Below are 12395 nucleotides of genomic sequence, written 5' to 3'. Positions count from 1 at the left end.
TGCACTATAGTAGCTCTATATCCAAGAGAGCAAAATGAATTTCACAAGCAGCATCTTACCATGTATGGGCTGGTGACCAATAGAAATGAGTAAAAATATCAGTTTCTCAAGCAGTTATCGCTAAAAACAGAAAATTCATTACAAAAGATAATACGAGAGCAATGACTACTGGAATAAACCAGACATGTCAACCAACCACCCCTCCCCCACCACAGCCAATATGTTATGAGCAATAAGGTCCTACTTCATGTCACAAGGTACCGCACAATGGTTGGTCTTTGCTTTCCTAGTAAGCTGGACTACGAACTCTGCATTATTTGCCTGGGCATTTTGGGTTTGAGCAGCATAATATTTTGCTTCGGCCTTCTCAAAGTCAAGCTTGTCTAGCCACACAGTCTCACTGTCTTTATGAAGAAAATAATATTCTGGGGAAGGTGCCAGTCGACCAAATGTTTCTTCAGGAATACAGGCAAATTCTCTCTTCTTGCCAACAGATTGCTTCCCTGCAGGTTTACGGTTCCACTTGTCTCGCTTGCACTTTTTTCCAGAGTTTATGTTCAAGTGAAAAGGTTGTTCATTCTTTACAGCAGACTGCCTGAGTGCTAGGGTCTCATAGAAAGAAGTCTCAGCATGGTCATATAATGGTTTCTCTAGCCAGACTTCTGCTATCAGGTCCTGTAGACCTGCCCAGCGGGGCTTTCCATTCACAGTTGGATCAGTTGGTACCATAGCTGAAAGAGAAGCATGAGCACCTAGCGCCACGAGGTCTCGAGAGCCTGGGGTTGCAGGTGTAGGTGTAGCACTTTTGTACCCTTCATCAGGAGTTCTCGGAGATGATCCAGTGACTCCAGTTGCATGAGATACAAGGGAGAGGTCAAGAGCATGTGGAACCAGTGGAGATTGAAATCGCATCACAAACTGATTCTCAGCATCATCAAAGCTGAACTTATTGACCCATATCCCATTTTCTACATGATAACAAGCTGCATTGGTGTTATGGCAGCAGTTACTGGCAGCTGGCCTTTTCATAGCCTTGCTAGAGTCCTTGAGAGCTTGTTGACCATTTAATTCTGGCTGGATAGTCACTGTCTTTGCCTCCGGCGCCTTGGCCTGAGCAGCAGCAAGCTTTGAATAGTAGGCACACTCAGCTGCTTCATATACACTCTTTTCAAGCCATACTGTATCCTCCATTAGTCCAGACAGGGAGCAGTCTACCTTCGGTACCAAGTTTTTGTTTTTAGGGGATTTTCTTCTCCTTTTCTGCTTTTTACCATTTATCTTCTTTAGGTCAATATTAGGCAAATTGTCCCCAGAATCGTACTGGCTCGCACCATTAGTCTCTCTCTCTTTGTTACCAGCCGGTACGTTACAGGTAGCTTGTCCAGCATCTTCGCATTTGTGTTTGTCTACCCAAGGGCTCTCCGCTGGACTCTGGTGCTTTCTTGTCCTCATCTTCACAAGGCAGCAGCATTAAAAAAACAACAACAGATATAAAAGTAGGCATAACAACAACAACAGGTTAAGAAAGAGTGACCTAAGAAGACCAGAATTGTATTTCATAAGATCTCATGATATTGTTTTTAAAACCCAAGTGCCGGCTTCTAACATTTGCCTGTCACTGTATAAACACAAACCCTCCCATATCTTGTCTAAAGGATAAAACCGCTCCTGCTGATCAGGGCCTAAACTTAGTGGTTTTCTTGGAACTTAGGTTACCATTAAAAAAGGGACAGTGAAAATGTAAAATAAAATGCTGTTACAAGGTGTTATTTATCCACTACTGCTCAGCCCCAGCTGTGAGTTTAGTCTTTACAAAGGAGAAATACTGCTAAAGCTCAGCTCTAGAACCGCAATGTAAAGCAGCAGAGTACACAGATATCCACCAACCAGGGCCGCTGCAGAGTACTGCAGTTATGGGTGAGCATTAATGCAATAATAAAATACATTAAAGCATTTTCCTCTTTATAAAACTATTTTTATTCATACTGGATACAAAAGTGGCCTTTTAATAGAGGCTAAGTATGGTTATTTTAAAGGAAAGTAGTAACACACATAGATAAATATTATGTAAGAGTGCATGTGTGTGTTTTAGACAAGCAGGGGCTCACACCCTTTAAAGCTTTAAACCCATTGTTATCGGGCTCTTTAAAGAACAAGATTTATTAAGCACAAGTAAAATACTCCAGGTAATTCTCCTAGGGGTTCTACTCAGCTCGCCATTAGAGAAGCGCATCTGTGCGCTCAAATTTATCCAAAAAAATTGGGGTGGGGTTGCGCTTTACCATGGGCGTAGGGTTGCCACCTCAGCCATGTTTTCCTGGGCACTTATGAGTTATACATGCTGCAGGGTGTGCGGGTAGGAACATGATTGACAGCACACAAATAGTGACACTGAACAACACTACACATGTTCCTCTCTGCACACCATGTACAACTCATAAGTGTCCAGGAAAACATGGCCGAGGTGGCAACCGTACATGGGCGAGCTGAGAAGATCTAAGGGAATTTCTAGTCGTATGAGTATCTGTGCCTTAGCTATCAATGAAAAGAAGCCACTATTCTATATGTAAGTGGTATATGGAAAAAAAGGCATAGAGGAAGATAGATCTTTCTATAAAAAAAAGTTTTATGAATAAAGCTTTTATTCCCCAGCACACAAGGACACAGAGGAGATGGTTTCCCAGGTGTCACACAAGTACAGGAAACTAGTTTTAGGGTGATATATATTATTTCTAACTGAGGATATTTATCTACTAAGCCCTAGAGTTTATAAACTAACTGGGCACATAATGCAGCTGTGATACTGTGAAGCCCTTAAGGCTTTAGGCACACAATGCTCATGCCATACAGAATCTAAAGAATCACTAAACCCAAAAAATTTTCACGATTCAGATAGAAAATACTATTTTAAACAACATTCCAATTTACTTCTATTATCTAATTTGCTTTATTCTTTAAATATCATTTGTTGAAGAAATAGCAATGCACATGGGTGAGCCAATCACATCATGCATCCATGTGCAGCCACCAATCAGCAGCTAGTGAGCCTATCTAGATCTGCTTTTCAGCAAAGGATATCACACGAATGGAGGAAATTAGAAAGTTGTTTAAAAATTGCATGATCTTTCTATACATCGGGGGGGAAGGGGTTTTATGTCCCTTTAAAGTGTAAAAAGAAGTTGCTGCTCCAGATCAACATTGCACAACTGGGAGCAAGCCGAGTCAATGAAAAGAGGCACATATTCAGCCCCCAATCACCAGCTAGCCCACAATAGTTGACAAATCTGGTTAAAATTCAGGAGCCAGACATACTTTTAGGAGGCAGAGTGGTATTTGTATATTGATATATGGAGAATAAACCAAAAAAAAAAATTATAACCCTAAAAAATAGGAGCCAGGGAAAAACTCAAAATTGCTAATCCTGGGAATACCTAGGTATGCTTTTCAAAGGATAAGAAAGTGAAGTACAATTCCAAACAAAGGTAAGTTTGAAGAGTATCTTAAAATCTCATGTTGTCTATATAGTTAGAAGCCAGGAACATAGAACTTCTTGAGGGTTTGTAGAGATCTTATTTGACAATTTTCAAGTATTCTTAGGTAAACTCTACCACACTTGAGCTGTTCCCTTCCAACACAGATCTGATGACCAGCATTGTCAGGGAACGGTTTATAGGTTAGTAATACTTGTGAATAATGTGGGTGCATTTGCTAGCAGGTGATACATGATAACACAATACAACACAGATCCGATGACCAGCATTGTCAGGGAACGGTTTATAGGTTAGTAATACTTGTGAATAATGTGGGTGCATTTGCTAGCAGGTGATACATGATAACAAAACAACAGAGATGAAGACCATATTCACAGCAGCATATTATGTGAATCATATTGTTAGACTGATTCTATAACCTGTATCAGATAACAATATGAGTATTGCTGGCAGCTGATTGTCAGTAACATTAAATACCACTCTGCTAACTTTATGACCTTTAAATCTGGAGTGTCAGTCACAGGCAGCCATGAGTTCTGACTTAAGTATCCAGTGCCGCTGATCCTAACTGACCTTATATAGCTGCAGGATCATTAGGGACTGCCAATTCAGTAAATCCCCAGAGTGCAGGGGGATGTCAGGCGGCTTAAAGGGACAGTATACACTCATTGACTACTATAAAGAATAAGATGCAGATACTGATATAAAAATCCAGTATAAAATGGTTTAAAAACGTACTTAGAAGCTCTCAGTTTATCTCTGTTGAAAAGGCAGCTGGAAAGCCCACAGCAAGTGGGAAATAAGACACTCCCCCCCTCCCCCTGCATATGAAAAGACCATTTACACAAACAGGAGCAAGCTGGAGTAGGTATCTGAAGGTATTCTCATAAAACTTTGGGGCTTGGTTATGAGTCTGAAAATCAGAGCAATGTTCTTTAAAAATAAGCAAAATTATACATTTATAAAAAAAACAAAAAAACTTTATGGGCTATATAAATAGATCTACAAAATATTTATGCAAAGAAAAAAAATGAGTGTATAATGGCCCTTTAACTCTAGTTTAGTAAATTCTATTGAACCTAAACGGTTGTCTGTTCCAGTGACAATCAGCTTCCAGAACACCAATATGTGGGTTTTTCACAGGGTTAGTAGGCTGCTATGAGGTGGGTTTTTCACAGGGTTAGTAGGCTGCTATGAGGTGGGTTTTTCACAGGGTTAGTAGGCTGCTATGAGGTGGGTTTTTCACAGGGTTAGCAGGCTGCTATGAGGTGGGTTTTTCACAGGGTTAGTAGGCTGCTATGAGGTGGGTATTTCACAGGGTTAGTAGGCTGCTATGAGGTGGGTTTTTCACAGGGTTAGCAGGCTGCTATGAGGTGGGTTTTTCACAGGGTTAGCAGGCTGCTATGAGGTGGGTTTTTCACAGGGTTAGCAGGCTGCTATGAGGTGGGTTTTTCACAGGGTTAGCAGGCTGCTATGAGGTGGGTTTTTCACAGGGTTAGTAGGCTGCTATGAGGTGGGTTTTTCACAGGGTTAGTAGGCTGCTATGAGGTGGGTATTTCACAGGGTTAGTAGGCTGCTATGAGGTGGGTTTTTCACAGGGTTAGCAGGCTGCTATGAGGTGGGTTTTTCACAGGGTTAGTAGGCTGCTATGAGGTGGGTATTTCACAGGGTTAGTAGGCTGCTATGAGGTGGGTTTTTCACAGGGTTAGCAGGCTGCTATGAGGTGGGTTTTTCACAGGGTTAGTAGGCTGCTATGAGGTGGGTATTTCACAGGGTTAGTAGGCTGCTATGAGGTGGGTTTTTCACAGGGTTAGCAGGCTGCTATGAGGTGGGTTTTTCACAGGGTTAGCAGGCTGCTATGAGGTGGGTTTTTCACAGGGTTAGTAGGCTGCTATGAGGTGGGTTTTTCACAGGGTTAGTAGGCTGCTATGAGGTGGGTTTTTCACAGGGTTAGTAGGCTGCTATGAGGTGGGTATTTCACAGGGTTAGTAGGCTGCTATGAGGTGGGTATCAGGAATTTGAAAAGTAAAAGAATCTATTTTTTCAGGTCCTGACACCAATTTAACTCAAAACAATGTGACGGATAAAATTGTAGAATACAATTAAAGTGCCATTCTGGCATAAAAATAAACTCCTTTTTACTCTGCTTCTTTAGTTTAATAAAATGTATTTTACTGTGTGTTTAAATCCCAGCAAGAGAGTTAAATACATAGACAAAGCTATGCTTTTGCAATACACCAGAGAAGGATACGGAGAAAATGAGAATATGGCATACATGCGTATACTCCAATCACATTCTCACCTGTAGTAGAATAGATGTGCCGGGAGTGCAGCTGTGACTACACATTTGACCCTTTTGGAGACAGTAAAACAAATAGTAAAAAGGGAATCGGGTTAGAAAAATTAAATGCTTTAAAGTGACCGCAAACATAATGTTATATAATTCTGCACAATCACAGCACGCCGATTGCGCTAATGAACTAAATGTAGCTCGCTCTCGCTACCAGACCGAGCTACATGCAGTTCAATAGCGCGATTGGTCGCCCGTGAAGAGCTTTCTAAAAAGACCTGATCAGAAGAGCCTGGAGAGGAGACCGGGTAAGTGCAACTTTGAGAACTAAAATCTATCAAATCTTGATTTTTTTTAAAGCCGTCGCTAAGACATGTGCAAAATTATATAACATTTTTTAAGATTACGGTCGCTTTAAAGAAAACCTTTTTACAAATAAAACGCCCCTTTAATAGGCAGATTCCATTTTACTCTTCTCAAATACCCATGCAATGAACGACTGGTGCACTAAGGGACAAATGGGAGAGGGTTAATTGCACAACACTGTGTTCCTTTAGGTGTAAAACTAAATCCCTGGTCATCCCCTAGCAATTCGTTACATTAAGGGGATTAAAGGGACGTTGCTTTTCTTTCATTATTCAGAAAACTATTTAAAACATTACAATTTACTTCTATTATGAAATTTGCTTTGTTCTCATGTTATTCTTATTGAAGAGATACCTAGATAGGTAGCGTGCACGTCTGGAGCACGACATGGCAGGAAATAGCGCTCTTGCTAATGTGTAACACTATTCCAGATAGTACTGCAGACACGTGCACGCTCCTTAACATACATTACTGCTTTTCAACAAAGAACAAAATGTGATGAAGGTAAATATAAAAATGTGGGGTTCTAGCATCTCAGGGGATACTATAGCTCATACAGAATAGAAATCACTTGGTTAGGTTTGGCTGTGATGATGATTACAATAATTATTATTATAGCAGGTTGGGGTGGCACAAAGTAAATCTCCGGAGAGTAGAACATAAAACAGAGGACATGTGACATTTTGCCTCCTGTATACAAATGCACTGGACATAACGAGCTATCTTTCTGCATCACACCCAACAAGGTGAGATCTGGATCTTGCAGCAGAATTATTGTATAAGGATTAACCACTAGCAGCCATAAGGACGGGAACACAAACATGCTGGACATGCAGACGTGACATGGTGGGTGGGCCTATGATGTGTGACACTGGACAAGCATACTCACTATGTACTACTTGAGTACTGAATTCCAAGTCAGCAGTAAAGAGAAAAGGCAAGCAAGTTAGGTGAGAGCATCACTTGAAGTATAGACTGCAGAGTAAGCAGGCGATTATACAAACCATGCAAAGCTGGTCCTATTTATAAGTTACATATGGCTCATGATATTGCATATACATAGTGACAATCACAAGAAAAGAACTGGCCAATACATGAGTCATGGCACAATTAATACAAATATTACATTTCACTGAATTAACAAAAAGAAGAATTATTAAATCGGTTCAGACTTAATTTGTGGCACAAACTTCAGTTTCCTATAAAACCAAAATGAACCAAATCGAGAAATGGATTAGCATTAAAGGGACACTGAACCCAATTTTTCTTTCTTTCATGATTCAGATAGAGCATGCAAATTTAAGTAACATTCTAATTTACTTCTATTATCAATTTTTCTTCGTTCTCTTGCTTTCTTTATTTGAAAAAGAAGGCATCTAAGCTATTTTTTGGTTCAGACAATGGACAGCACTTGTTTATTGGTGGATGAATTTATCCACCAATCAGCAAGAACACAGTGTGTTCATCAAAAATGGGCCGGCATCTAAACTTACATTCTTGCATTTAAAATAAAGATACCAAGAGAATGAAGAAAATTTGATTATAGGAGTAAATTAGAAAGTTGCTTAACATTGCATGCTCTATCTGAATCACAAAAGAAAAAATTTGGGTTCAGTGTCCCTTAAAAGCTTACAAATATTGTTACTATCTAGAATATTGAACATTAAAATAAATAATCTAAATAATAAACCAAAATCAATAAGTGAAAATCCATTTGTAATGTGTATGTCCCTTTAATTGGACAGGTTATTGTTATAATAAAACACACACAATCATTCGATTACATTATTGAAAAGAAAAAAATGTTCATTGTTAACGTATTACCCCTGTAAAGGACACAGTTAAACTCCTGCTCAGGGTGTCAATGTGTCAACACTAAGCAAGACTGTGAGCCAATCAGAAGTGAGAATCGCACATACCCCCTAAAGAGTGGCTGTATCACGCTCAGCAGCACACGGTGCATGAGATTAAATTATATTATACACACACACTAATACAATCACAGCATTTTATTAGGGATGCACCGAAATTTCGGCCGCAGAAAGTTTCGGCCGAAAATGGCATTTTTGGCTATTTCGTTTTTCGTTTTTTTAGCCTGTTATTTTCGGTAAAATTATTGTGTAGCATGTTTCAAATTTGATGCTAGCCGAGAGCTGCTGCTTAAGTTTATTACTTGACTTTCTGTTCTGCATATAATGAGTTTTCTAGGACTATACTTTATTTGGATAATTAGTAAAAAAAAACTGTTAAATATGATTCTGTTACATAGAACTAAATGAAGAATAATACAGTATATTGATATTTATAATTGTTTTAAGTAGGGATGCACCAAAATTTTGGTCGCAGAAACATTTTGGCCGAAAATGGCATTGTTTGCCTGTTTTTCTTGGTAAAATTATTGTGTAGCATATTATTGTTTTAAGATATTTTTGTCCAATTTTAGTGTGTTACTTTCAATAAAAGTGTGGGATTTTTTTATTGGCTCTAATTATGCAAAAAAAAAAAAACTAAAAAAAAAATAATTTTAAAAAATAAATTTTCGGTATCAGTTTCGGTTTTCGGCCAAGTGCATCCCGGATTTTCGGATTCGGTCCAGAAATTCCATTTCGGTGCATCACTACATTTTATTATTATTGCACTTGCATACTATTTAAGCACCGTTAATAGAAAAACCCACGTGCCACTCAGTACACGAGTTGCTGAAATTAAATTGGAACCCACAGGAACTTCTCATTCTGAAAGCCGGTAAAATGTAATGTGTGCGCTTCTTGTAAATGAGATATTGTACATAGCTGAACAGACCGGTTTAACGACCAGGAGTTTTTAACCCAAAGGGATGGTAAAAGGATACAAACATCAAATTAAAACAAGTGCTTTGAAATCCTAATGTGAGATCACATCAGTGCAGTTCAGCCATGGCTTACAGGCACGTTTCAAGCATAAAATCAAATGCCATTCCCTTACAAATTTCCTTCTTACTGTGCATTAAAAGCGACGTAAAAATGCTTCATGCTGTCAATTCTAAAAATACCTCCTGCATTTGTAAGCAAATCCCACAATGCTTAAGATGCAAAATGTACGTAAGTCTAGACATGAAGAGATGACGCGGGGGGCTGGACCCTCTGTCTTTGTACTGAACTTGCTGAGCTGTAGCATAACTGGTGTTTACAGCACAGGGTCCTGACAAATGCAGACTGTGTAGCTGACAACGCCGCAGAAAGCATTGTGCTACCCTACTGCTGGGATTCTGCAGGCTGTACAAAAGGCTACTAGTTATACAACTGCAAGCAGGCATTTGTACGTATGCTACCCTACTGCTGGGATTCTGCAGGCTGTACAAAAGGCTACTAGTTATACAACTGCAAGCAGGCATTTGTACGTATGCTACCCTACTGCTGGGATTCTGCAGGCTGTACAAAAGGCTACTAGTTATACAACTGCAAGCAGGCATTTGTACGTATGCTACCCTACTGCTGGGATTCTGAAGGCTGTACAAAAGCCTACTAGTTATACAACTGCAAGCAGGCATTTGTACGTATGCTACCCTACTGCTGGGATTCTGCAGGCTGTACAAAAGGCTACTAGTTATACAACTGCAAGCAGGCATTTGTACGTATGCTACCCTACTGCTGGGATTCTGCAGGCTGTACAAAAGGCTACTAGTTATACAACTGCAAGCAGGCATTTGTACGTATGCTACCCTACTGCTGGGATTCTGCAGGCTGTACAAAAGGCTACTAGTTATACAACTGCAAGCAGGCATTTGTACGTATGCTACCCTACTGCTGGGATTCTGAAGGCTGTACAAAAGCCTACTAGTTATACAACTGCAAGCAGGCATTTGTATGTATGCTACAAGCAGCCAGCACAGCTTTCACTAGGTGCCTTTGTAGCAGTCAATATTAAAAACTGAATAATTATTGCAGTTAAAGGGACATAGTGAAATTATGGTGCAAATTTTTATTTCATGATTCAGATAGAGCAACAATTTTAAGCAGCTATTATAAATGTTTCTTCGTTCTCTTGGTATCTATTTGAAAAAGCAGAAATGTAAGCCTAGGAGCCGGCCCTAAACATAGCCACCAATCAGCAAACGCTACCCAGAGTGCTAAACCAAAAATAAGCTGGATCCTAAACTTACATTCATGCTTTTCAACTAAAGATACCAAGAGAATGAAGAAAAATGAATAGGAATGAATTAGAAAGCTTAAAACGGCTGCTCTGAATCATGAAAGAAAACCCATTGGGTTTCATATCCCTTTAATTTGTTAGAGTATAATTTTATCAGTAGCAACCCTGCAATGCTGTTAAAGTTAAAATACCACTCTGTATCCACATAAAACTACTGCACCCGAGCAGAAACCGTCGCTGATCCAATAAGCGCTGGTGGTCACATGACCCAGCCGTGCAACTAGCGCTACTTTATGCTTTGAACCGCTTTGCAGAGGTTAACGGGACAGGAAACCCCAACATTTTATTTCACGATTTGTAAACATTCAATTTAAAACACCTTTCCAATTTACTTTTATCAAATTTGTTTCAATCCTTTGCTGAAGGAACAGCATAGAACTACTAGTTAGCTAGCTTAAAGGGACACTGAACCCAATTTTTCTCTTTTGTGATTCAGATAGAGCAGCAATTTTAAGCAACTTTCTAATTTACTCCTATTATCAATTTCTTCGTTCTCTTGCTATCATTTGAAAAAGGCATCTAAGCTTTTTTTTGGTTTCAGTACTCAGGATAGCACTTTTTTATTGGTGGATGAATTTATCCACCAATCAGCAAGGACAAACCAGGTTATTAACCAAAAATGGGCCGGCATCTAAACTTACATTCTTGCATTTCAAATAAAGATACCAAGAGAATGAAGAAAATTTGATAATAGGAGTAAATTCGAAATTTGCTTAAAATTTCATGCTCTATCTGAATCACGAAATTAAATTTTGGGGTACAGTGTCCCTTTAAGCGTATGGTAAAGTTGCTCCATATCAAAAGATGCAAACACAATAAAGAACCATGAGTTTCATTTTTGTTTTTTTTACATATTAATCAAGTTAATAAATCAATCCAGAAATCCTATTGTCCCGCAATCCGCACAGTTCCATGTCAAACGTTTTTTTCTGTGCGACTTATTTGGCATCCAGTTGACATCATGGCTGTTAGGTGACCACAAGTTTAGCCAAACCACCCCCTCTATCTAGAGCGCATGCTTAACTGAGTTATTATATTCTGAAAGTAAAAGCGGATGCGTGTTACTCACTTATTGAAGGGAATCCCATATGACTTAATCACAATCTATTGATCCGGAAATATATATATATAAATAAATAACTTTATGCCCACATTGAATTTATAATAGATATAATGTAAAATGCTAGTTATTTCTAGGGGATCACGATCCCAGTGACAGGATACACAACTTATCTCTCTACTACACAATGAATAGCGCGAGTCATTGTTTACATTGTGACGTAGAGAAGAATTTGCGCAAGTGCACATTTGATTGCACTGGGAGCAAGTCTGGTTGCTTACGTAGAGAGCTGGTGGGACCGCTCGGGAGATCAGATACAGCATTGACCAGGAAGTCAATGGAAGGCGGAGCGAGGTGAAAAGTTTTAAAATTGAAATTATAAAAAAAACAAAACAAAAAAAAAACACCTTTTCAATTATTAATTTATATATATATATAAATAAACAGTGATTTAATTGAAGGATAGACTACCTGCGTAAACGATCGGAGAAGAGCAACTTTACCATTACTTTAACACCTCTAGTTAGCCAATCACAAGAGACAAATGTGTGCAGGCACCAATCAGCAGCTGGTTACCAATAATGTAGGATGTGTGTATTCTTTGTCAACAAGGGATAAAAAACAAAAACAAAGCAGATTTTAAAATAGAAGTGAATTTTAAAGGACATCAAACCCAAAATGTTACTTTAGTGATTCAAACAGAGAATGCAATTTTAAACAATTTTCCAATTCACTTCTGTTATCTAATTTGCTTCATTCTCTTGGTATCCTTTGCTAAAGGAGCATCAATGAATCACTGGGAGATAGTTAATGCATTGGGTGAACCAATAACATGAGGCATATGTTCAGCCACCAATCAGCTCCTGAGCCTACCTAAGTATCCACTTAAAAAAGTTACAAAGAGAACAAATTAAATAGAAGTCAATTACACAGTTGGTTAAAATCACATGATCTATGTTCTGAATCTGTTCTATCATGCAAGTTTCATTTTGCCTTT

The 12395-nt window shown here is 38.9% G+C and overlaps 1 protein-coding gene across 7 annotated transcripts in view; it reads right to left on the bottom strand.

Moving 5' to 3' along the window:
* The window catches only part of EEF1D (eukaryotic translation elongation factor 1 delta), a 53275-nt gene that overhangs the window by 38143 nt on the left and 2737 nt on the right, over positions 1–12395 (bottom strand). Inside the window, exon 1 of one of the 7 annotated variants that reach the window (XM_053715444.1) lies at positions 245–389. The exons of 3 other annotated variants lie outside the window; for them this stretch is intronic. In XM_053715444.1, the coding sequence (XP_053571419.1) occupies positions 245–249 (5 nt within the window). In that variant the 5' untranslated portion in view covers positions 250–389. Of the gene's footprint in view, positions 1–244; positions 390–12395 lie in introns of those variants that run through there. 3 more of the 7 variants (XM_053715442.1, XM_053715443.1, XM_053715445.1) reach the window with 3 other exon arrangements.

This window comes from Bombina bombina, chromosome 5 (genome assembly GCF_027579735.1).
Source record: "Bombina bombina isolate aBomBom1 chromosome 5, aBomBom1.pri, whole genome shotgun sequence".
NCBI lineage: Eukaryota > Metazoa > Chordata > Amphibia > Anura > Bombinatoridae > Bombina > Bombina bombina.
This window is presented reverse-complemented; position numbering and strand designations above follow the sequence as displayed.